The following is a 24926-nucleotide window of genomic DNA, read 5'->3' on the forward strand; positions in this document are numbered from 1 at the left end:
TATCATGAACTTTTGTTTTTAAAAGAGCTCATTACAATAATCATAAAATGAATGGTAAAATCCAATTGTTTATTTATTTTATTTTCTTGAGGGAACCAGTGTGATGTTAACATCTGCATTGGCTTATAAAAACACATCATCCCTGAAGCACTCTATTGATTAAATAATATGTGTAATCCAACCCTCATAGAGTATCGGGTCCAAGATTACAAAGCAACATGACATGACAGTAATGTCATAAGGTTTCCATGAAAAAATTATCACAGTTTGAATGCATTTGTTGTCTCTTTTTCTCTCACTAGTGTGTGTGTGTGTGTGTGTGTGTGTGTGTGTGTGTGTGCATGCTAATGTGTGCTGTCCGTGTGCGCAGGTTGTTTGTATGTCTGTTTTGTGTTTTAGTTGTTGCCCTTGAAGCAGTACACTCCGTACAGCTTGTGCTTTTTGTCGGGGAAGCCGCTGAACCTGACGGCAGCTTCTGTGGGACTGCAGCGCCGGCGGGGGCTGGAGATGGGATAACGGACACTGCCATCGGCCAGCCAGCCAGCATCACAGCGGTCATAACCCAGCAGCTTCCAGGCGGCGTACATCTGGCCGACTTTGGCAATCTCAGCACCATCTTTTTGACACGCCCTGACGGCCTCGTCATAGGTCAGCTTAGAGGGATGGATCAGGTAGTAGAACCGGCCTAGGTAGATAGAAAGAAATGTAGATAAAAACATCATGTGCAATAAAATATGATAATAAAGCATAATATGTACAGAAAAGAGTAAATGTTTCAATCTACTGACAACAATCCTCTTATATGCAGATGACACTGTAATCTATACTCATGAGAGAGATGCTGAACATGTGGCTGCTTAGATGTTATGAAGAATGAAAAGAGTACAAAGTTGAAAAGGTGTTTGGTAAAACTTGTGGTGGAATACTCCAGTAACATGCAAAGTTCACTGGTAAAACATAGCCAGTATGACACTTACGACACATCTGGTTGTCTGGGCTAATGTCTGGATAAAAAGCAAGTATATCACCCGTCTTACATGTATCAGAAACTTACAGTTGCAGTGGGTTTTTCTATCCTAAGTCACCTTGAAGCATGCCATCTATACAATTCAAGTGAAACCCACTGTTGGTTGAATTCCTTTACTTGTAGTAATGAAAGAGGGCTTGCATTGCAAGAAGACACATGTCAAACACAGAGACACTCAGTGAGTAACTTTTCTTTGTTCAGCCAACAGTGGGAGTGGTTTGACCCCTCAGCCTCCTTGTTTTCATAGGATAATTGTCCTTTGGTGAAATAATAGTAAAACCAAACACACAGTTAGAGAGTTTAGTTAAAGTCCTTTACCTTTGTAATGGGAGGTGAAGCAGAAGACATCGTAGTGGTTCTTGTCCTTGTCTCTCAGGCCATAGTTGCGAATGCCTGGTACTGTGTTCTTGCCGCCGCATGGTTCCCTGGGGTTGGTGATGGGATATTGGACCGTGCCATCATTCAGCCAGCCTGCATTGCACCAGTCCATCCCTCCTCTCCATGCATCATACAGCTGATCGAAGGATGCCACGATGGCATCCTGGTCATGACATGCCCGCACAGCATCGTAGAAATTGAGGTTGTAGCGACCCAGGCGGGGATAATATGGGAAGATAACCCCTATATGGAGAGTTGTGAAAAAGAAAAAAGAGAGCAGAGAAAGAGAAATGATTTACCTGCAGTAATCAGATACAACTGGGGCTGCTTTCGGACATGCTCTGAATTCTGAATAATTTCCTGACATTGTCCGGAGGGGCTGTATGTGAGAACACAAATGTTTTTTAAGAGTTTCTCCTGCCAGCCCCCTGGTAAAAACTCTGATAATGCCCCAATGAGAAAACAGCAGGAGATCCTCAGGAGGATACACTGCGAGCAAGTAGTTGCGATGATGTTTCAAACACACAACATTTACAAAGCTGAAAAACACATAAAGAAACAAATATCTCAGGATGCAAAAGCGGTGTTATACACGTAGAAGAAACAGACGAAGATGTCAAGAGAGCTTTTGTTAAAAGGGCCCGATGCCAGTGTTAATGTGCTATAAACAAAAACAGTGAATTTATTCGTTATGAGCTGCTTCTGAATGCTGGACTACCTCTCTTCTGAACGCTCCAGAGACTTCTGTGTTGTTGTGAACGTGTCTGTCCGGAGAATCTCCTGCTGTGTTGTTCATGTGTGAAAGTCCGGAGAAAGTCTGGACTCAATTGTGTGGACATTCTCTGCACAAGTGTTCACGTCTGAGAACTGCTTGGGATCCATCCTCTGGGCTTTTCAATTAAATCTTAAGATTGAACCTAATGACAGAGAGTGAAAGCACATTTCTCTATGTCAGCCTGCTGCCAGCGTTTCTGGTTTCAGGCAGTAACGGCTGATGTCTCTGGCTCCTCTCAGGCATAATGAAGCTGCTCTGACACTGATGTGCGCTATGCTTACAGAAAACACTTGCTCCTGACATTCCCCCAAGCAGTCTCTGCTGTTGGAGCTAAATTTAGCTCCACTGCAGCCTGTTACAATATAATGAAGTTAAATAGACGTTTTATTTTTGGACAGTTCATGAAACGTTCTCATTCTTCCCCATTGTAAAGACTTGCTTTACCCAAACATCATACCTTCAAGGTCAAGAGACACCACCACTGTTCCATCTTCCAGCCCATCAATTACTTCACATTTATATCTCCCGTAATCCTCCAGGGTGATTTCTGTGATGACCAGAGAGGCATCCATGGGAGAAGAGCCTTGTAGGTGGACCCGTCCATGGAAACTGCCATAACTTCTCTTGTGATAATCCATGACAACAAAAACATCCACCTAGAGCAAGATGAAGAGCAGTGAGTTCATGATGCCAAGATCCTATGCTCCAAAATTGAGTGCCGAACATTACTCCTGTAAAATGGCAAGGGGGATAAGAATTATGAAATCCAGAGTTGCTATCAACTGACAACTTAATAAAAAGATCAGCATGTGATTTCCTGTTAGGCAGCAGAAAATAGGGCTCTGTTCAGGCCTAAATTCAGATTGTGGTTAAAGTTAGAAACCGAGCACATTGATAGATATGACTAGGTCTAAAGAAAATCAGGTTTTTGGTTGGGTCTTCTAAGGGCACAAGTGACATGTCAGCTTTGTCACATTTAAAAAGATATATTAGTTTTCTTATTTGTATAAAGAAGTAATTAAATTGATTAAAACTATTTTGATGAATTGCACAAGTATCATTAGTTTTTGGACAAAACAAAACACTTGAGGTGGGTTGACTTATTATAGACTAAAGGATTATAGTTTTAAAATATATTTAATCAACAGATTAATCAATAATTAAAATAGCAGCTCTACATTCATTGTTTTTACCACAATGTTTCTCTGAGGCCAAAAGAACATGTAGAATTATATTTTAGACCTGCATTCTTTACATTCTTCTCTTTTCTCGTGCATTGTTCACATTTCAACTGTGGATCAGTGGAACAGTTCCAGCTTTGCTTGTACTGCGCATTTGCATTGCAGCCCGTTCTCCCAGAAAAGGCTTGCTAAGGGCAAACTAATTACAGACAAAATGAACACCTACGTTCACTGTTAAATGATTTAAAGGTCCAGTGTGTAAGATTTAGGTGAAAAGGAAATTGAATATAAAAATAATCCTAGGTATGTTTTCACTAGTGGGTTTCATCTAAATTGTCTAAATTGTTGTTTTCTTTACCTGAGAATGGGCCCTTTATATTTAAATACTTTATATTTACATCTGGAGCGGGTTCTCGCTATGGAGGCCGCCATGTTTTTTTACAGTAGCCCAGACTGGACAAACTAAACATCTTTTGAGTTTTTATGACAACTGAAGGTTACCACAGGTTCTCTTTCATGTTTGGAAGGAGAGGGTGAGATGAGGGGCATTTAGCTGCAACATGCAACTTCACCACTAGGTGTCACTAAATTCTACACACCGAACCTTTAAAAAAACCTTCACTGTCAGCATTAAACGTTTGTGACATACATGAATACAGGTACATTTTGAGAAATTGAATTTTAAAAAACATGACGCAGATTCAACTATCTGCCAGTAATAAAGTGACCACTAACCTCTTTCAGGTAGTCTGAGGTCAGCTTGGTCCATTTGATCCTCATCTTGCGATTGGGTGCCAGTGATTGGTCTCTTTGGATCTTGCAAGGTAAGGTAGCGTTCCCTCCTCGCCTTGACACCACCTTTGACTGTTCTGCCATCACCGAAAGTTGAGGGCCATTTTCTGCAACACAGAGGCACACTCAGAAATCCGAGACAAATCCACGTAAACAATGCACATATCAATTGCCACTCTGTCTGGACCTATGCTCTCACACACATTTTGAGAACAGTCTTATTTTGCTGATGAAATTCAATATATCGTTCTAGAGTATAAGTGTTAAAAGGAATAGATGAACATTTTGCAAATACTCCCATTTGCTTTCTTTACAAGGTTGGTATTAGGGAAATGACATCAATCCCATGTCTGTGAGTTAAGGACATGGCTGATGTCCAAAGTTTAACAAGACTTCACACCCACGCTAGTGGCACAGTGTGTGTGTGTGTGTGTGTGTTTGTGTGTGTGAGAGAGAGAGAGAGAGAGAGAGCGAGAGAGAGCTAACAGAGGCTGAGTGAATCAATGAGCTGTGTCTACCTTTACAATGAAATAAGACTTTGTCCACTTGAAAAAATAGAAAATCTATATTTGTAGTAGTGGCCCTAAATAAATCAATTTATGTGAAATACTTAGAAGTGTAAAAATATTTTGGTTTATTATGAAACTGGTCAGAAGATGTCAGCTGAGTAGGCAGTCTTTCATATGTGGCCCAGGACACATTCATGTTCACTCAGCTAAAAGAATGGCCACCAAACACACAGATCATCAAATAAATACCAACAGATCTGCAAACTTACTAAAAAGTAACAGATAATATAAGATATATAATAAATAAATTATCACCAATCAAATGAAAAAAACTAAACTGACTGAGTTTGCGCTGGTTGAGGAAATAATCTGAAAGTTATGAGAGAAACCTCAGTACAGTTTAGAGGTGAGGCTGCAGAGTGTCACTGCTGAGATGATTCTAATGGATGCTAATTGTAAGTCGCTTTGGATAAAAGCGTCAGCTAAATGACATGTAATGTAATGATTCAGGAGCTAGAGCTGAAGAAGCAGTTCAGAGGAACTGCAAACTCTCATGATCCATTATACACATTGGATCAATGGGCCATTAGCTCTTTAACCAGCTGAACTGATAAAAACATGCATGCTCATGCAGCAGGCAGAGTGACATGCTGTGCTGGTCAGGCAGAGCACAAGGAGCAAACCAATGTGAAAACCCTGTGACCGAGGCTGGAGGTCTCAGCAGCAGATCACATGCAAATATAAATACTCTTGTGTTCACAGGCAATTCTTTCATTTTGTACATTTGGTTTGACTTTTTGGTGATCACTTGTTTCCCCGGCAGGATGTCAGACAGTAGGACATTACTTAACTGCTCCTGGAGATAACATTTATCGATTTGTTTCACCTATCAGAGCAGCACAGATCCAAGCTCAGGAGATATTGGTGTTAAGGGCTACCAGATCTTAAAGGAATAGTTCAGGAAGAGCTTTTCTGAGCATGAGTTGAGAATACCATGTGGGTAGGCTTTCAGTCTAAATGTATTTCAAATTCTAAAGAATAAATAAAAAATTGGCTAAAGAAACTGTTGCATCTACCACTTTAATCTGAATATTAGATGTCGGCTAATCAAGGTAAACAATGGTGGAGCCAATCCTCTAGATGCTGCCATTTAACCGCAGCAGAGGAAGATGGAGGGACTAACAGAGCTGCAGTCAAAGCTAAGATGATGGAAAACCATGTGGAAATGTCACATTTAGTTTCATGTGTTAATGTGAAAAATGTTCCAATCTCATTATCTCACACACATCTGACGCGATGATAAATCACATGATTCATACACGTCAGTATTTTTCCAATAGTTACTTTATTTATTCGTTATCTATCATTAAAAACTTTGTTTTTTCAATGGTTAGTTATTGTCTATTTTAGGGAGTGATTTAGTTTACTATGTTATTAAATAGTTGGTAATTGGCTTGTTTTCAATTGTGTGTTTGTTATTAATTAGATATTACTTATCTAGTTATTAGTTCATTAGTTGGTTTTCAGGCAGGGTACACCCTGGACAGGTTGGGCTTTTGGGACTGGGGGAGGAAGCTCTAGAGGAAACCCCCACAGGAAGGCCCTGTGTGTCCTCCAGGTTGGAAACCAGTGAGACAACAGTACTACCCACTGCATTATACTGGGCCACTCCTCCTCTCAACATAACAACATTGAGCTGGGCACATATACAGTACAGCAGGATTCTCTGTAGTTTATTTTTATTGTTTTTGTCCTAAATGTTTGGGTGAAGAATCTAAACTTAAAAAAACTATTTTTCACAATGATTAAAGTGCACAAAAACATTTTCATGTGTAAATCCCGTCTCTGATAGCCAAATGAGATAGACAATCCATATCACACCAAGCCAATAATCCCTCACATAGCAGCCTTATCAGCGAGCCACAGGCACAACACACTGATAAACTGAGGAAACAAACGACACTGCAGAGTGAGTGTCACGAACGAAACACAGAAAACAATACTGGAAAAGGTCTCAAAATAATTTCTAACAATTCAGTTTTAATTGTTATATTGTCAACTTATATAATATACAGTAGTATTGGTGCACATTACATAGTAAGGGCAAGACCTTGCAAAATCTAAGAGAAAATGGCTTGGCGACAGTGGAAAAGGAAAAGCTCCCTTTAAAGAGGAAGAAACCTCCAACAGAAGCAAAGTGAACGTCCACTCACCTGTGACATAGATGGTTCTGGAGTGCTCCAGTTCAGGGTACAGAGTGTCTAAGTCGTTGTCTGCTGCACTCAGAGAAATCAAAACACAGATCAGCGCAGGAATCATCTTCACTCACCAACTGGGGTCTGATCACTGCAGAGACACAGAGAGAGGGAGGGTGGGGGGGTTACAGTTCAGCACGTACAGTAACATGATGCTGAGGACAGAGTTTTCCTGTAGTTATATCACATACTGTCAGTGCAAGACCCAGAGAAAGGAACGTTATTCATTTTGTAAGCATGGTCTGCAGCTCAGCTCAGTGGGATACAGTGTTTCTCTCTGCAGCACTGTTCCTCCTCCCGACAGAGCTTTTGTTACTGTGGCAGAGCAGAATATCCTGCATCCTTCACACTTAGCACATCTGCAGCCAAAAACACAACACCTCACATTTTCTTAACTAAGTTGCTCAAATATTCTCAAAGCACAAAAATTACACAGAAATTATAGAAAACACAACTTGTCCTTGATGCACAAACCGGACGTCCCATGTGAGGCTACGCATTACACAGGACTACACATGGTGGCAACACACTGAATAACACCGCAATGCAAACACACAATATGAGTATATACTGTACATACTGTGCAATAAATATTCTGTCATCCAGCAGCGTGAGGAAGCAGCATGTCCCTGTGACACTGACAGTCCACAACTTCACTGAGAGACTCTGCCACAATGCAGCGTCACCCCCACACCTCGGGCTTCATTCACTCTCACACTGCAGCCCATCCTCTATACACACACACACACACACACACACACACACACACACACACACACACACACACACACACACACACACACACACAAATTCCAAACAGAACAGGATTCACAATCTTACTTCCACTTAAAGGGTGTGTTTTATAGAACTTCAGGGATGCCAGTAATGAAACTAAATTGTTTAATCGAATCCAAATCAAATTTTCTGTTTGTGTGTGTGTGTGATGTTTGGAAAAAGAAAATGTAATCAATTCTCAATAACCAAACTTTCACCTTCGTGCGTTCCTGGTCGCTGAATACTCTTCAGATACTCTTGGCATCTAGCACGTATCTGGGCTGCATGCAGCCTGTGACAGTTCATATACAGTAGATGGTGCATTCATGTGGTGTCGGAATAATCAGAAACATTAGTTCCCACCTGGGAGTGTGTATGTGACATGAATCCTTCCTTAGTCAGATTCAGTTTTGTTATTGACTTTATAAATGACCTTTTCAAAAAAGTTAAATGCAAACAGAAATTATTTTTGAATTTATGTTAAACATCACCATCATCTTCATTTAAATAAGGGCAGCCCTGGACTTCCATAGTGTGCTGGTGTAAGGCTTGTGTGTGAGTTTGGTGATAGTATGCATGTGAGGGGCCAGTCATTTGGATTTGGTTTGATCCCTTCTACAATTCCCCCTCCCACCCTTATCTTCATTCACCCCCCTCTCCAAAATGCTGATGCGCTGCCCCCCCCCCCCCAACCAGGTGCAGTTCCTGCAGTCAGCAGAATAACCCTGCAGCGCATGCACACACACACACACACACACACACACACACACACACACACACACACACACACACACACACACACACACACACACACACACACACACACACAAACACACACACACACACACATCACTCTTTACCCCTCCCTACCTGAAAATAGTCATTACGCATACCAGGATGGGGTGATAATGCGATGGAGCACGGGGAGTGAGTGGGGAAAGATGTGATGTGTCCTTTTTGAAGAGGAGAAAAAGTTTGAGTCAGACTGTTCTCTGCAGGACATGCAGCCGGGGAGCAGGTGATGTGTGAAATGAGGATAGAGGGAGGTGATGCCACAGAGATACAGCCAGAAAAAAAATCTCCAGCAGGGATGGAGGGAGGGGTGAGGGCTGAGAGGACTCTGCAGCAGCAAAAATGATGCAGGGGAATCGAAGTTTCAAGCTCTATTAGCTCCATTAGCAGTTGTTAACTCAGACCTATTCAACTGTTTGTGAAGGAGAACCACCACATGGATAAGACATCAGCAGTATGTGTCACTGCGTGTGCGATCTCTACAAAAGGTCTACATGTGTCCTCCAGAGTGACATCATTCCTCGGCCTCCATCTGTGTGGAGGGTAAACAAGGCCCAGGTCTTTAAAGTCCAGGTGTGTGTGTGTGTGTGTGTGTGTGTGTGTGTGTGTGTGTGTGTGTGTGTGTGTGTGTGTGTGTGTGTGTGTGTGTGTGTGTGTGTGTGTGTGTGTGTGTGTGTGCTCTTTTACAGTTATCTTGGTGTGAACCAGTTTGAAAACATTTTGGGAAAGTGAGGACATTTTGGCCACTCCACATTTTCTGACCCACTTTTAATGGACTGTTTGGGGGTTAAGACTTAGGGTTAGAATTAGGTTTAGGTTAGGTTAAGGGTTAGGGTTCGGCATTTAGTTTGGATGGTTAGGTTTAGGGCTAGGGAATGCATTATGCCAATGAGTGTCCTCACTCAGATAGAAGTACAACCATGTGTGTGTGTGTGTGTGTGTGTGTGTGTGTGTGTGTGTGTGTGTGTGTGTGTGTGTGTGTGTGTGTGTGTGTTTGAGGACATATGTCTGGATCAGTTTGTGTCTGCAGAGCATTAACACATGAGGCACTCTGAGGGAAATGTTTTTGGCTGCGTATGGGCCTCACATTCCTCGTGACCCCGGCCATCAGAGTTGTCAAGTTGTTGTATTATTCATTTATTTAAGATCATGTTGGGCCCTTTGGCCTTCATTGATAGATCAGTACAAGTGTGAAATGGGGAGAGAAAATGGGGAAGACACACAACAAAGGGGCGGGTTGGAACCAAACCTGCGGCCACTGCAAGAGGACTCAAGCCTCCGAATGCCAAGATTTATTTTTCTTTGTATTTCATTTTCCAGTGAAGATTCAAATGGATAACACTAGGGTTGGGGAATTTACAAGATAGATTCCAACGTCGTTTTTTTTTTTTTTAGGCCATTTGGCGATTTGTCAGTTCATTTTTCGGATATGATGGTCGGCCTCCGAAAATTAACTCAACCGCATAAATTGACCTATGAACTGGCGCTTATCATATGTTATATTAAATGTTATATATATTAATTCATATTCATACATTCATTCCTTCCTCCATCCTGACTTGCTCGCTCACTCTCACAGAGCGGTGAAGTGAGATCCGATCACAAGTGGTCACAACTCACCATATTTGCATTGCTGGTACTGGCTTGCAAATTTAAAATCAATCAATCATAAAATCAATCATAAATTCAATTAGCAACTCAATGGAAAAGTTAAATTACAAAGCCAAAAGCAATAAATAAATTATTCAGATGTCCAGTTCTCAACACTCCAAGTGTTAGTGGTACAAATGCAAAAAGAAAAAAGAGGCTAATTAAAATACAGAATTCCAGGATCACAATGTTTTCTATAATTAATAGTGTTAACACATTCATCAAATTATAATAACACATATGGGGGAACAAAATTGACACTTAAAGATTAAGAGATTAAATTAAGAGACAAAATCAGATAACAAGTTGACTCACAAAACTTACATCACTCCAGTGTCAGATTATCATACTGGCTTAACTTGCATGAAACTTGCAAACATTCATGTTCACAAGCCAAGTATTATCTCATATTTATTTTAAAAAACAAAAACAAAAGGAGAGCAAGAAAAAGAAAACACTTCTCGCTCAGATGAGATCAGACTCAGTTACTGGTAAAGTCAGAAATAGTTTGCAGATGGAGCTGAAGTAATCTGTTGTCCTACAGAGAACAGAGGGACCCCTCCCAGGCCCTGAATGCCAAGTAAGTGATGGGATCTGTGACCGGGCCAGTTCAAACACATGCACTTACATACACACATCAATACTGTGGTGACAATTGTTTATTTTGAAAGGACAGCAATTTGTGTAGTCATAGAGTGTATGTGCTGGCATGTTTGGGATCATGAAGTCAGTAGAGATAGTAATATTTTTTCACCAAAATCATTTGCAAAACTTACAGATGATATCAGCCAACAAAATGACCCTGAAACCCTGCTGGCTCTTTTTTAGCCACTTTAGCAGCACAGCTTTAGTAAAGTTGGCTGGTCCACCACTTTGATTCCGACTCATCTATTACAGTACTATAATATGGACTGCCATGAAACACATTTTGTACAGACATTCATGTTTTCCAGAGGATGAATCCTTGTGACTTTGGGGATTTCTTGACATTTCTACTAGAGCCATCATGGGTTGTAATTTTGTGGTTTTAAGCAACTTTTCAGACATGAATGTTTCCCCCAGAGTGAACTGTACAAACTTTGGTGACTGAATTTGTCCAATAGTTTGGTTTATGATCAAATACCTCCATCAGCCTCAGCTGTATACTAACTGTATTCCAATTGAGGGACCGCATCCTTATGCTACATTTGAAGACGGATTGCGTCACAGCGGTGCGATTAGGCCCATTTCGAAGACCAAATGCGGCCGACAATGCATCCTTTCATTCCGGAGCAACAGAGGCTCCAACAGGTAGATCCTTCATGGGCCCCGGAACTCAATGCGCTTCGGTGAGGAACTGTGAAGATCGGACGTTGCTTACACTTTTAATTGTATCAGGGTTCAACTCAACCGAACAGCTTGTGGTACATATTTTAAAAAACAAGGGGCATTAAAATGTCCTCCGTAGAATGCACCATCTCAGTTTAGTTCAGACGTTTCGGTCTGCAGGGCCCACAAAGGAGGCAGCTTTCGTGGTCTGCATAGACCGTGCCCTCTGAAGAAGATGGCCGCTAGGACACAGCTACTGCGTTTAGTGCTAATTAGCACATCTTAGCATGCTAACAAAATAAAATTAGATGGTGAACGTAGTTAACATAAAAAAATCGTACACATGCTGCTAGCTTTTTGCTCAAATCACCATTGTGTATTCTCATTGAGCCCCTGCTGTGGTTGTAGATTCTTGAGGCATTTTCCAACCTGCATTGTTTTTTCTGGGTTGAATCAGATTCTGGTATCTTGGTTTTTCACTTTTAGTATGATTCGCTTAATAATAATAATAGCTATAATTCTGGAATGGTTTAGTTATGGTGGGTATGTGTTCTGACTATGATCTGACTCAGGGTTAAATAAGTTTGAGCTAAATTAGCTCATCAAGCTGGATGCACTTCCTTGCCACCACAATGACTCCAGACATTCAGGTGGACATTTGGATCTTTATCATGTTTTTTTAAAGCATGAACATTATCACCAGGCTTTCAGTCATGAATTTTGTTTCTCTTAAGCTTTATAGCTTCTGCTACCATGGTAATCAACATCCAGATCAGTCTTCAAATGCTGCATTTTGTTTGTTTGTTTTACCATATATGCATTATCACAAAAACCCCATGGCCCATGACTTCTGATGAAACCTGCATTCCGTTTGAACTATCCACGGCTGAATATGGTTCTAATCTGCTTTGACATTCAGCAAGTTGCTGTTCAAGTTGGCTGTCTCTTGTAGTGTAAAATGATCTCAAACTGATGTAATAATTTGTAGGACATCCAAATTATTACAGAAATCACAAAGCAACCCAGTGCAATACACTACAGTTCAGTAAATCCCATCAGACTTATTCTCAATACCGACGCTACCATAATATTATACCATATAGTATAATGAAAGACTGAAACATGTAGTACTATAGAGCACAAACTCAGCGCTTCATAGAACATGACATTTCCCTCTTTTCTAACTTTGAGTATTTTCATTCATGTGTCACAGCCATTCCAAAGCAGTTTATTATCATATTTACAAACGATAATGTGGCTGCTTTGTAAGGTCAATAAGGTCCCAGATCTTGACAAAACTCAAATAAATCATGTCATTTACTGGCAAAAAAACTAACCACAACAAATGTTTGAATGTGTTCTCACAACAGCCACAAGGGTCAAACAAAATAAAACTGCTCTCACACTGAGGTAACATAAAACCGATTGGCAGCTGGGCCCTTAAAGGGGTTTCCACAGTTATGTGTACTGCTGCTTGCAATCGCTTATGAATCATTCCTTAAGGTTGCACAGTCAGTATGTTAACGTGTAATCCTTTGAGGTTGGGTGTCAGTGTGTGTTCCATGTAAATATGTAAGCTGTTTTAAGAAGTGGAACTACAGGATTTAAAAAGCCCCCTTTTAGAATGAGACAATCAAACTCTCAGGTTAAACCATCACAAAGAAATACAGCTGGCACCAACACAGAGTTTCCATTCCTTGTTTGGTTATGCTCTTGTCTTGAGTCAAGCGTTTCTGTTAACACCAGAAAAGCAATTCTTCTCGGTAATATGGTCCATTAGAGCCATGTTTATACGACCTTAAACCTCCTTTCCAGATGATAAACACAGAGCTCTTTCAGACATTAATGGCTCAATAACCTTCTGCAAGGCAACTGTACACATGACAACTAATCAAAGTTTAGTTGTTTCTTTTTTTATCTTAACAAAAGACACATTAAATGGGCATGCCCCTGATTTTACATGTGAATGTACGTGCCCTGTTTTGGGGCTTTGTGTTTTAAAGACCCTAATGTGTACATGTGTCCTCTGAAACACAAAGCTATAGAGGGAGTTGTCGTGAATATTGATTGGCGTTAACAGCAGCCAATAGCACTGAATGTGCATCACGCCGCTGCAGCTCGTGACGAAAGCCCTCAGTTGTAGATTCCTTGTACACCAGATGCTATGATTTATAGTCATTGGGAGGGAGACACAGAATAATGAAATGCCCCAGAGTTCAGGATCCAGGGTCAAACGGTTGAAAGTGGATTGGTTTTATAACTTTTTTACAAAGTATTCCCCAGTATAAGGTAAATGGTCTGTATTTACATGGCGCTTTCCTAGTCTTGATGACCACTCAAAGCGCTTTACAGTAAAAGTTTTATTTTGGCATTCACCCTTTTGTTGTATGGGGGTAATTTGGGGTTCAGTATTTTGCCCAAGGACACTTTGGCATGCAGATAGGGAAGATTGGGGTTGAACCGCCGCCCTTCTGGTTAGAGGACGACTGCTCTACCCCCTCAGCCACAGACGCCCAGACGTATACCCCTCCTTCCACCTTTATAAAAGCCTGATACTGGTTTGATGGTTTGAACGAGTGAGTAGAAAACACGCCAACACCATGTCACCAGTAGAAGCCTGAACGTCTAACATAAGACAGGGCAGATGCATGTAAATTCAAGATTCACTACACTTGGCCATGTTTTTTCATTTGTTGAGAATAAGTTTGCACCATGCCTGCTCTTAGAGTGCCTGTTTCTGAAATCACCACACGTAGCAGCCAATCAGCCAAGCTCAGAGTTGCTCAAATGTAACCTCTTGCACCAATCCGTGTGTAGCTTCAGATAAATATTGAAGCAAGGAATTCAGTGCAGCGTAGAGAAAACATTTCCCAATGCACGCTGAGGTTACAGTTGGGACATTTCTCTGGTTGACTCTCACATACTTTCAGGGCAAATAAAACATTTGCTCAGCTGAGGACCATATTCATCTCACACACCCTCTTCTCATGAGGTTACATCCATTTTAATATGTTTTCAACACAATCTCTGTCTATAGGAGCATTTTAGCTCAGCATCAGTAATGATCCCCATCCATACTATTACACATGAAAACATATACCTATTGACCATTCACATACATTGGGCATGCGTGTGCCAGTGTAAACAGGAAGCTGATCGTCTACTCTGCATTAGGTTGCTTAGATACTGAAAATACTACAGACGAAAAACAACAATGGTAAAAGCAAGAGCAGGGATTTCTTTTTTGGACCGATGGTGAGGTGGAACTGTTACTGACTGTAAGTGTTTACAATCGAGTCATTACTGATAAGAATCAATCAGTAAACTCTGTAGAAGTGTGGACAGCAGGCATAAACGTAGCAGCCAGGATGTGTTTTAAACCTAAAACATATTAGTGTGGATGTAGCCTATTGCCGCTGTACTCTATCACCTCTGATCTCTACATTACATGCACCTAGTCCTACTGTGAAACACGATTTTCTGATTTGACCTAATTAAATCCACATTTGGGATGGTGCATTGCATGTCCATTACTTATGGAAGTGCATCATTACTTCATGTTACCCTTTCACATAGTGTGAATTTATAAAAGACTACTTGAATAACCAAATTTCAGGGATTGTTTATTAAAGAATGCGTCCCTGTCTTTCTTTGTGTCCTACAAGTAAAACTAAGCTGCGATTGGAAGCTGTGCTGCACATAGGGCCCTTTTACACTTGCCAAGTGTTTCATACCTGTATTAACTCTACATGCAGTCTAATACACTTTGATTTCCAGTTTAAAACTCCAAAATAGGACTGGATAAATTAACGCTTAATAGAGAAATCTGAGAAAATCGGACACAATTTTTTCTTCAATCCCTTAATCACACTTTTTCCAATCTGCATACATTTCACTGTTAATTATTACAAAGTTTTCAAGAGTACATGAAAATTGGTGGAAGGCTGTGGTATGGGTCCAAATGTTTACTGTTTACCCAGGGTATAATGCATGAATCTTGATAAAAAAAAAAATCTGGCATATTTAGGGAACTGATATGATAAATGGTCTGTATTTAGGGGCAATTTGGGGTTGCCCAAGGACACTTCGGATGGGGAAGACTAGGATCGAACCGCCAACCTTCTGGTTAGATGACGACCTCGCTATACCCTCAGCCACAGCCGCTGCAGCTTGATTAAATTTAAGGGGACTGTTGGGCCTTGGCAGAGGTACAGTGTGTGCTCTGCTGAGTGACATTCTAGTTCATTAATGGATTGATTCTACGAGGGATTCAAAACTCCACTCAGGCCTGATAAAATGACAAGGCAGAAATACACGGCAACACAGCTGATGATTTTGCTTAAAAATGTAATAATTAAACACAAATCTTGCAGTACAAGTCACAATAAAACATTTAAACAGCAGCATTAACAGGGATAATTTGGGCTACAGGGTCTTGCCCAGGGAGCCAGGGATCAAACCACCAACACCTTTCTTTGGAAAGACAACCCGCTTTATCTCGCCAGACACAGCCACCTACACAAATATTTCATATAGGTACTTAAAAATCATCAAGTTCTTTAGTTTCTAGCAACACTTGAGAACATTCCTGAGGCTATTGACAGATATACGATGAAGCTGCAGAGGGGGATGAGTGGCCACTTGACCCCCACAAAACCTCCTTCAGAGGAACAAGAAATTATGTGTGAAATGTCAAAAAACCTCAGAGATTAGTTAGAGACCCAGGAGGACATGATATAGAGGAGCCATGACTGATTAAACCAGATGTTAACTAGCAACGATGTGAAGTACATTTATGTTCAGGAGGCAGACACCCTCTCTATGTTTAAGAGTCGGCTTTAAACTTTCCTTTTGACATTTTCCTTTAAATAAAAAATATAGACATTGATAAACCTCTCCATTTATGTTACACACTGTCTTTTCTAATGAATGTTGTAAATATTGTTATGTTGTTGATGTGTTTTTCTGCATGCGGCATTTATTGCACTTCTATCAGTCCCGGTGTAACAGGCCAAATTAACCCCCGCCCAGATTAAACCTGGGTATACTTTGGCCTAGGCCAGAGTATACCCAGGGGATAAACTGTCCCTTCTATTTCTCCAACCAATATTTTGACATTAAAAAATATATTTAACATAAGGGGAAAATTGAACTTTTATATTGTAGCGAGGACTTGCTAGTCTTAGAAGTTGAAGTTTCAGGACGTAGTAATCTTTGATCTTTGTGGAAGTCTAATATTTTTTCTGTTTTTCTGGTTGAAGTAATAAAAGTCTATGTTTTAGAGTTTTAAGATTTAAGTCAGTTAGCTTTCTCACTTAACTTACCTGACAAAGCTGAACCCCCAATAAAATGTTGAAAAATTAAGTAATTCTTGTGTATATCACTCAACACTACTGATATCATGGGGGTATAATCTGGCCTGAGGGGTATGAATTGGCCTAGGCCATAATATACCCAGGGTATAATCTAGCCTAGGCCCCTTTAACCCCAGGTATAGTCCGGACTGGGGGTATACTATGGCCTGTTACACCGGGAGAGGAAGAGGGATTCCTCACTTGCAGCTCTCTCTGAAATAAAAAAGTCGAGGGAGCTGAGGATGTTGCACCTTATTAAGCCCCATGAGGCAACTTGTGATTAGTGAAGATGGTCTGTACAATACATTATCATGTACTGGCAATTGTGATTAAAAAAAGCAAACCAAAGCCATTTAGTAATTGACCAAAAGGACATTTTTGACGTTTAGTAATAGGTCACCAGCACTTGATCTTTGAACTTTACTAATAATAAACTCAACTAGCTGCTAGAAAGACATGGAGATGACAGCACAAGTCCAATCACGCTGCATTGTTGTAAACTGTGGTTCATGTCAAAAATGACAGACGTAGTGTAAAGAATTAAAAAACTTGGGTAACTGGATTGATTCTTTGACAAGTTGCATAGCACATGTACAAAGAAGCAAAATTATGACCTAGGGACACAAAGCACTACAAAGACACACAAATCACCCACAAAGAGACACAAAACAACCACAGAGACACAAAACAACCAATAGATACACAAACAACAACAACAAGACACAAAACGAGCACAAAGACACAAAACAATCACAAAGAGACATGAAACAACCACAAAAAGACACAAAGCAACAACAAAGATACACAAACAACAACAACAAGACACAAAACGAGCACAAAGACAGAAAACGACCACAAAGAGACATGAAATAATAACAAAGAGACATTTACAGCCACAAAGATTCATAAAACAATCACAAAGATACACAAATCAACTACAAGGAGACATGAACTTACCACAAAGAGACATGGAACAACCACAAGGACACACAAATCTACTACAAAGACACATAAACTCATCACAGAGACATAAAACCACCACAATGACTCACGTAATAACAACACAGAGACACAAACTAACCACAAAGAGACACAAAATGACCACAAAGCCACACAAAACCGGCAAAATGGTTTGTGGTGGTTTTGTGTCTCTTTCAGACGTTCTTTCAGGGTCTTACTCCTGTAAGACCCTGTGTGTATGTGGCACAGGCTCTGCTAGATGATCCGACAAGCACTATTTGGGATGACTGTGGAATCGATGTTTGACATCACATTTACACAATTACAGATAAACACAAAAAAGAGTTAACACAACATTTCAAAGGAGGCTGTTCTGGTTGTGTCATGTACACAGTGATGTGCTGCTGTCTAGGGGATATCTATCTGATATGACGTAAATACTCTGGAGAACATTTCAGGTCACCCAGCTGACACTGATACTCCTGTTAAACAGATAAGACTGTCACTGCAGAGATTCAGCTAATCGACACATTTGGTCTTTCAAAACAGTTCACAAAAGTTTCATCAAAACTCTGCTATAAATATATTATACATAATGAAGGAGAAGTTCTGTGACATTCTTTAAATAAACATGGAACCTCTATCCTGCCAAACACAGGCTTCATTTTTGGTACCAAACCTCTAGTGTGTGATGAGGCATTTCCTCTACTCACAACGCTTTTCCGTGGGCGGCTCTCAAGTTGATGGGAAGTGATGCAGGTAAGACGCTATATTCAGCACATGCTTTGGAAAAGAAGTCCGACGTAACCATGCACGCCGACATTTGTTAAAAGCTTGTACTGTATGCATTTGTATGTATGTAGGTGGGGGATCAGCTGTACACACACAGCCTGGGTTATTCACAAATAGCTCAGTATGTTTCCTCATTTAACAGCGCATGTATTTTCCTCAGTGGTTAAAGTGGCGGGTTCAAACCAGTTCACCGCCTACCAACCGATTTTTGCGTCACCGTCACACCACCTTGGCTGCTACAAAGAGTCCTTAGTCTGAAGCACAGTAGGTCTGTGATGGCAGGTTCCGTGGCCAGTGCAAAAACAAGAATCAGGAAATGTTTTAAGGGCTCTAATGACCAATCAGCACGCTCCATATGATTTCTTGAACTAAAATATAAAATGTAACAGCAAACTTGTTTTCCATTAATAGTGAATGTCTCCCAGTTACAAGGTTCAAAGCTATCTTATACCTCCATTGTTTTTAAAACTATTAAAACACACCTGTGAGCCGTACCGTTGCTCTAGGTGACATGTTCCCTCATCACCATTAACACTCACACTGTAGTTTAGTATGACTCAGTCTCACACACACACACACACACACACACACACACACACACACACACACACACACACACACACACACACACACACACACACACACACACACACACACACACAAATGAAGTAAAGGTTCCAAACCTATTCATCTGGTTTATTGATTCCAAACCAACATAGTTGTGCCAAGATTGCATTTTCTATTGATGAATCAGGGAATGATATTAGTTCAACAAAATTTCCCTTGGGATCAATAAAGTATGTATTAGTTTGTTTTACAGGTTAGAAACCTTGTAAATGAGGATCTGAAAATTGGTCCATGTATGTTGGAAAAACAATTGTGAAATGTTCTTGATTTTTGAAAGAACAAATCTTTATTTTGAAACAGACGTACACACTCCTATTGCAGTCTGTTATTTCACAGTTGAGTTGACTACACCCGATCTTCAGATGTTTGCCCAAACATTTGCGAGCTTGTGAATCACATTTTGGCAGCGTTGTCCCGCAGCTCGGATCTGAAGTCCTACACTGATGTTCTGAAAACAGTCAGGATCCGGGAGGCAGAGCCATTTGCTCCTAACCTTTTGTTTGCTCTCTGCTGAAGTACAGTCCAACCACAGACTGCTCCACCTATGACGGCTGTGTTTGAGATGCAGCATGATATTTAGCCCATACACAACAATCAATTACTCTGATACTGTGGGAAATGTCTAAATGTTGACTCCAGCCAAGACTCTGTGGCTTGGGGTTTTGGATCGTGCTAGCAGGACATCTTAAAGATGTTGTCCACCAATGTGGTCCAAAGTGAAAGATCCCAACAATTACATGATGGATTATTGTTACATTCCCTTGAGACAGTCATGCTCCTCTGAGGATGAATTCTCCTTTGACTTTGGAGATTATCTGACTTCCCCTCCTTGTTTAATCAAGCACCTATCATCAGGTCAAATTTAAGTTTGTTCAAGTTTGAGTTATGGCAGTTGGTTAGTAGCAGTCTACATGTCCTTCACTTCATCTCCGCTAATATTTTAGTATACAGGGACAGATTCATTCCCATCTAAGTAGCAAAAAAATCCTGTCCTCAAGATAAAACCTCTGAATTTCTCAATAATGCCAGCAGAGCATGTAGACCAGACACCATTTTCAGGATATATGACACTCCAAGAGCCGAGCGTCTCAACTCGTCACCCTCCTCCCATCGCGTACCTCTCTCCCCACGAAGGGTGGGGAGGTTATTTACAACTTTTACCCTCACTGAACCGCATCACTGTTTCTTCTAACTGCCTTCCTTGACCCTGAGGAGAGCCATACAGTTAAAGTTAATGTGTATCTTCATCCCAGACGGGTTGAGTGTTTTGAAGATGGAGATGGTCTGCGTATGCAGGGTTCTTTATCAATCAATCAATCAAATTTTATTTGTATAGCCCATATTCACAAATCAAAATTTGTCTCATAGGGCTTTAACAAGGTGTGACATCATCTGCCCTTAACCTTCAACAAGAGTAAGGAAAAAAAATTTAACTTTTAACAGGGAAAAAAAGAACGTAGAAACCTCAGAGCCACATTTATGCCTCCTCTCATAGTGTCAGAGGGGAAAGCCAGAGGTTAAGGTTCAGTACTGGTCACAGTGTCATGTGTGATATGAAACAGGTTCATACCATGAGTTTGAGGGTTAGATCTCTTTTCTCTCCTCCATGGGTTTCTTGCTTTCTACAGATGACTAGAAAAAAATGCAGTTCCCAAGACATTCCCAAGAGATGAAGTCAAGAGAAGATTACCATAGCTTAGTATAAAGACTGGAAATAGTTGGAAACAGCTAGCTTGGCTCTGTCCAATGTAGGACTAAAAGACTGTGTCTCAAGTCAGGAGCCGCATCCTTCGGAAGCCACATTTACATCACAGTTGCGCGACTAGGCTGTCCCGATTTGAAGGCTCCTCGAAATGCGGCCGACGAATGTGTCCTACCAACTCTGAGCAATGGAGGCAATGGAGACACTCTTATCAAACTTTGCTAATACATGAGAAAATTCTGCATTTTCGGGAACTTTTGTCAACAGCATATTGTTCTAGATCTGGTGAGGATTTGGAGCAGCATGACAGGAAGTGTTTGGGATTGACTCCAAATTTATTTGTGTATGTTCTTGGAAATGAAGGAACATGTCACCAAATGTAACAGGTGTATTCCAAACATTGTAAACGGTACACCTGCTCAACAGCATGTAAAGAATGTGTCTTATTGTTGGTGCTTTACAATTGACTTGCAATTCAACCAATATGAAATATGCTCTAATAGATCATTCTGGCTTATTTTGTATTTTGCCCTGGTACAGTAGGTTTGGCCATCAATCCTCTCATTCATAATAACATGGTGATAACCAAATGAATTAGCAATTGGAGAAATAACAGTGGACAAGTAGCGTTGTGTTCAGAACCCAGACAGCAGTGTTTTCTTCTACACTTTCATTTTTTCTGTATGCATCTTTCTCTCTGAATAAATGTTTTTGCTTCATTTATTCCTGTTAAACAGGAGAACGTTCAGAAAACGTGTCCTTGAGTGTTTGCAACACAAATAGTGGTGAAGAGACACACACACGCACAAGTATATAGAGCAACATTGCCTTCAAAGGTCCAGCCAGTAGCAAACACATCACCCAATACAACAGAAAGTTCTATTCACGAGGGAAATACAGAGACCTCTTCTTGATTAACACTTGAACCCACACAGCCCTGCACACAGCAGAAAAACACACAACACATGTTAATGTGACCACACAGCCACAAATTCATTGGACCTGTTGTTTCCTGATCACCACTAATTTACACTAATTGAAGTTGACTGTGCATGTGTGCATGTCACTGCACAGAATCACCCCTCTTTTCAATTGGGGGGTAGTTTGACATGATGACATGAGCCACTGCAGCCCACAGTCTCTGTGTGTGTGTGTGTGTGTGTGTGTGCGTGCGTGCGTGCGTGCGTGTGCGTGTGTGTGTGTGTGTGTGCGTGTGTGCGTGCTGGGTGGGTGGGTGGGTGCGGGGGAAATGGGTGGGGGTCAGGGTGGAGCCGCCAAGTCTAAGCCAGCACACACACAGAGAGGGGTTGTTGGGCTGAGTGTCGCTCACAGCCCTGATTTTCTCGACTCCAAATCTCTCGGGCTCAACTGCACAATATGGTCGACCACAATTATGTTTATTCTCACAAATATGATCGTCTGCACTGATGGATGACGAGGGAAGATAAAATTAGCAAGTAACATTTTTCAAAGTTTTACTTAAGGAAGCTATTTGTAAGTTTTGCAAAGAAATGCTAATTCTTCAGGGGAAACTAGACAGTGACAAGACCAGCAAATAATATATGAGGGATACAAGATAGAAATAGAAGCAAAACAAGAGTTAACATTTCCATTGCCTTCCACCTCTGGAGACATGTCTTGATGAAAGTTTGATGCTTAACTTCTCTGATAGAGCATCTCCAATAAATTGGTAAAGTTGTTGATGCTAAAATTGGCTATGAAGCAAACGCCAAAACTTATAAAGCCCCTTTAGCGGTGCCCTGTGGGTTTTTCTGGTAAACAGTTATATTTGCAGTGTTTGTCACCACAACAAATTGCATGTATATTAAGTGTTTAATGGACATTTTTTAATGTTTAAAAACTATGCATTGTCACTTTTTCTTCCATTGCCTTCCATTGCTTGTTACTGGGCTTGTACATGTTAATGTATGACGCAAGCAAACAGGCAACCACTTGTAAAACACATTTCCCTAAAGTTCAACCAGTGGTCAAAAACTCTGCGACGTACATTTCAGTGAAAGTATTACGAGTATTGCTAGTTATATGTGTACAACTGGAAGTAATGGTTGTTTTCATAGTTAATCTAGAATGTATATTTATTTTCAGTTTGTCCTCACATTTGAGGAGATGGGTTCAGCAACTCTTTGAAAACTGGCATAAACTATGAAGCCATTATCATAACTGCAGCTGTGGTCGTAAAGGGACACTGACAGTTTGTTGCCTATAGTCTATAAACATCTTATGAAGCACTTTAATGTTGTAACTATACAGCTGGAGCCAAGTTTTATTACTTTATAAATTGGATTCCATGTGTTTTTAACCGATCATATGCTGTAAAATCTAAGTAGAAAATAATAATACTTAAGTAAAGTCAAGTAAAGTACCCAAACATTGGTGAAAAGGTGAGAAAAATGGCAAAAGGGAGTCACCTATGAAGAGGACCCCAAAACCACCAAATCTGCCCTTTCCAATAAATCTAATACTGTGGTGGAAATACATATCAACATGTGTGTATCAACTCCACCAAAACCAATTACTACACAGCATGACAACATTACTTGTTTTTGCAACAATTTGAGAACAAAAAAACTTGGATCCAAGGGGCATCAGCCAGGTCTGTTTTGAGACTTTGACTCTATCTCACATACAATCTGTAGTTTGCACAAAACTGCGTCAATCTGCAGAAATCCATGATTTAAACCATCAACTTCACAGGCTGTCAACAAGTATTGGTTGACTATTTTTAATCAGTGATAACGTCAATGATTTAACTACACATTTGAATTCCTTTATTTTATATTTATTTATAAAGTATGTAGCAAAGCTGCTCTATGGACGTATTTTCCCGATGGACTTCTGCTCTTAGACTATTGCAATTGTTAAGATTGTGATAGTGGTAGTGGTGTAATGTATTTGTTTTTGACAGTGTCTTGTTTTGTCTTGTACAATGATCTGAAGTTTTATAACATTATGTATTATTCTTACAAATACTTCAGACTGTGATTCTGAGTTAGTTACAAAACTGCTCACCTTTAACCGCAGTGTCCCTGGTTTGGCTCTGGCCATGCACTTATCTGTGTTTCATGGCACATATCTCAACTGTGGTTCTCCGCTGTGACTAAGATCATTCACCAGTCAGTAAATATGTCACCAGTCACCTCTGTTTAGCACGCAACCGTCTTCCAACAAGAGAGGGACAATAATTTATTGACAAGCATTCTTTACCGAAATATCTCTCCTTGTAAATAACATAAAAATCCTACTTTACCTTTCTCAGTGCTGCGCTGCGGTGAAAGTCTAAACTCTCCAGCGGTGCGGTCTGAAGCGCAGAACGGTTACGCACGTCAAGGTAAGACGAAGCAGGCGGTGTGGATGTTTCCCGTCTCTTGGCAGATCAAACCAGATCCAACTCCTCTGAGAGCTAGCGGAGTGTGGCACAGAGCTGCGACCAGACGCACGCCTCCCTGCGTCTTTGTGTTTTTTACGCACAGGGATGAGAGGAGGCTGCGCTCTGCCCTCCGCCAAGACGCTGACAAATGTGTGTGCGTGGAACCTCCTGTCAGATTTGCAGGTGTGTATCTGAATGTTTATACCTGGACTTAGATGTGAAGGATGAGACTCAGATGATCCTTTCGTGCCTGTGTCTGCAGGGTTTGGCAATTTGCCTCACTTCACTGCGGTGGGAATCCGCGGGACTTGAAGTGGTTCTGCGGTCTTTGGGTTTTTGTTTTGTGACACATCTCAACAGATGCATCACACCCATTTAGGGCAAGGTCTCACGCGCACAGCCCCGGTTGCTCAATATCTAATGACAGGCTTGATTTGGAGAGTGGTTGTGCATCTAGCTGCTTCCCGTGTGCTGTCAGCTCTATTGAACATCATGTTTGAAGCTGATGTTTGAAGCAATGAACCATATGAAAAAAAGACAGGCTACACTACACAAAGCAAACAAAGACCATGCAGTGCACAAAGCAATATGCATGCAGTTTTTCCTGACCCATTTCATTTAGCTGGATTACTCATCATTATCTGGATAACTGCAACCTAAAA

At 40.7% G+C, this 24926-nt stretch overlaps 1 protein-coding gene across 1 annotated transcript; it reads right to left on the reverse strand.

Moving 5' to 3' along the window:
* Positions 1 to 336: 336 nt before the first annotated feature.
* LOC117771930 (hyaluronan and proteoglycan link protein 1-like) lies at positions 337 to 24303 on the reverse strand. The gene is made up of 6 exons (XM_034602846.1): positions 24145 to 24303; positions 6876 to 7008; positions 4097 to 4260; positions 2638 to 2836; positions 1346 to 1648; positions 337 to 685 (listed from the first exon to the last, which is right to left on the reverse strand). The coding sequence occupies exons 2-6, from the start codon at positions 6979 to 6981 to the stop codon at positions 396 to 398; spliced, it is 1062 nt and encodes a 353-aa protein (XP_034458737.1). The 5' UTR covers positions 6982 to 7008; positions 24145 to 24303; the 3' UTR covers positions 337 to 395.
* Positions 24304 to 24926: the final 623 nt, after the last annotated feature.

Source organism: Hippoglossus hippoglossus, chromosome 12 (genome assembly GCF_009819705.1).
Source record: "Hippoglossus hippoglossus isolate fHipHip1 chromosome 12, fHipHip1.pri, whole genome shotgun sequence".
In the NCBI taxonomy this organism is placed as follows: Eukaryota; Metazoa; Chordata; class Actinopteri; order Pleuronectiformes; family Pleuronectidae; genus Hippoglossus; species Hippoglossus hippoglossus.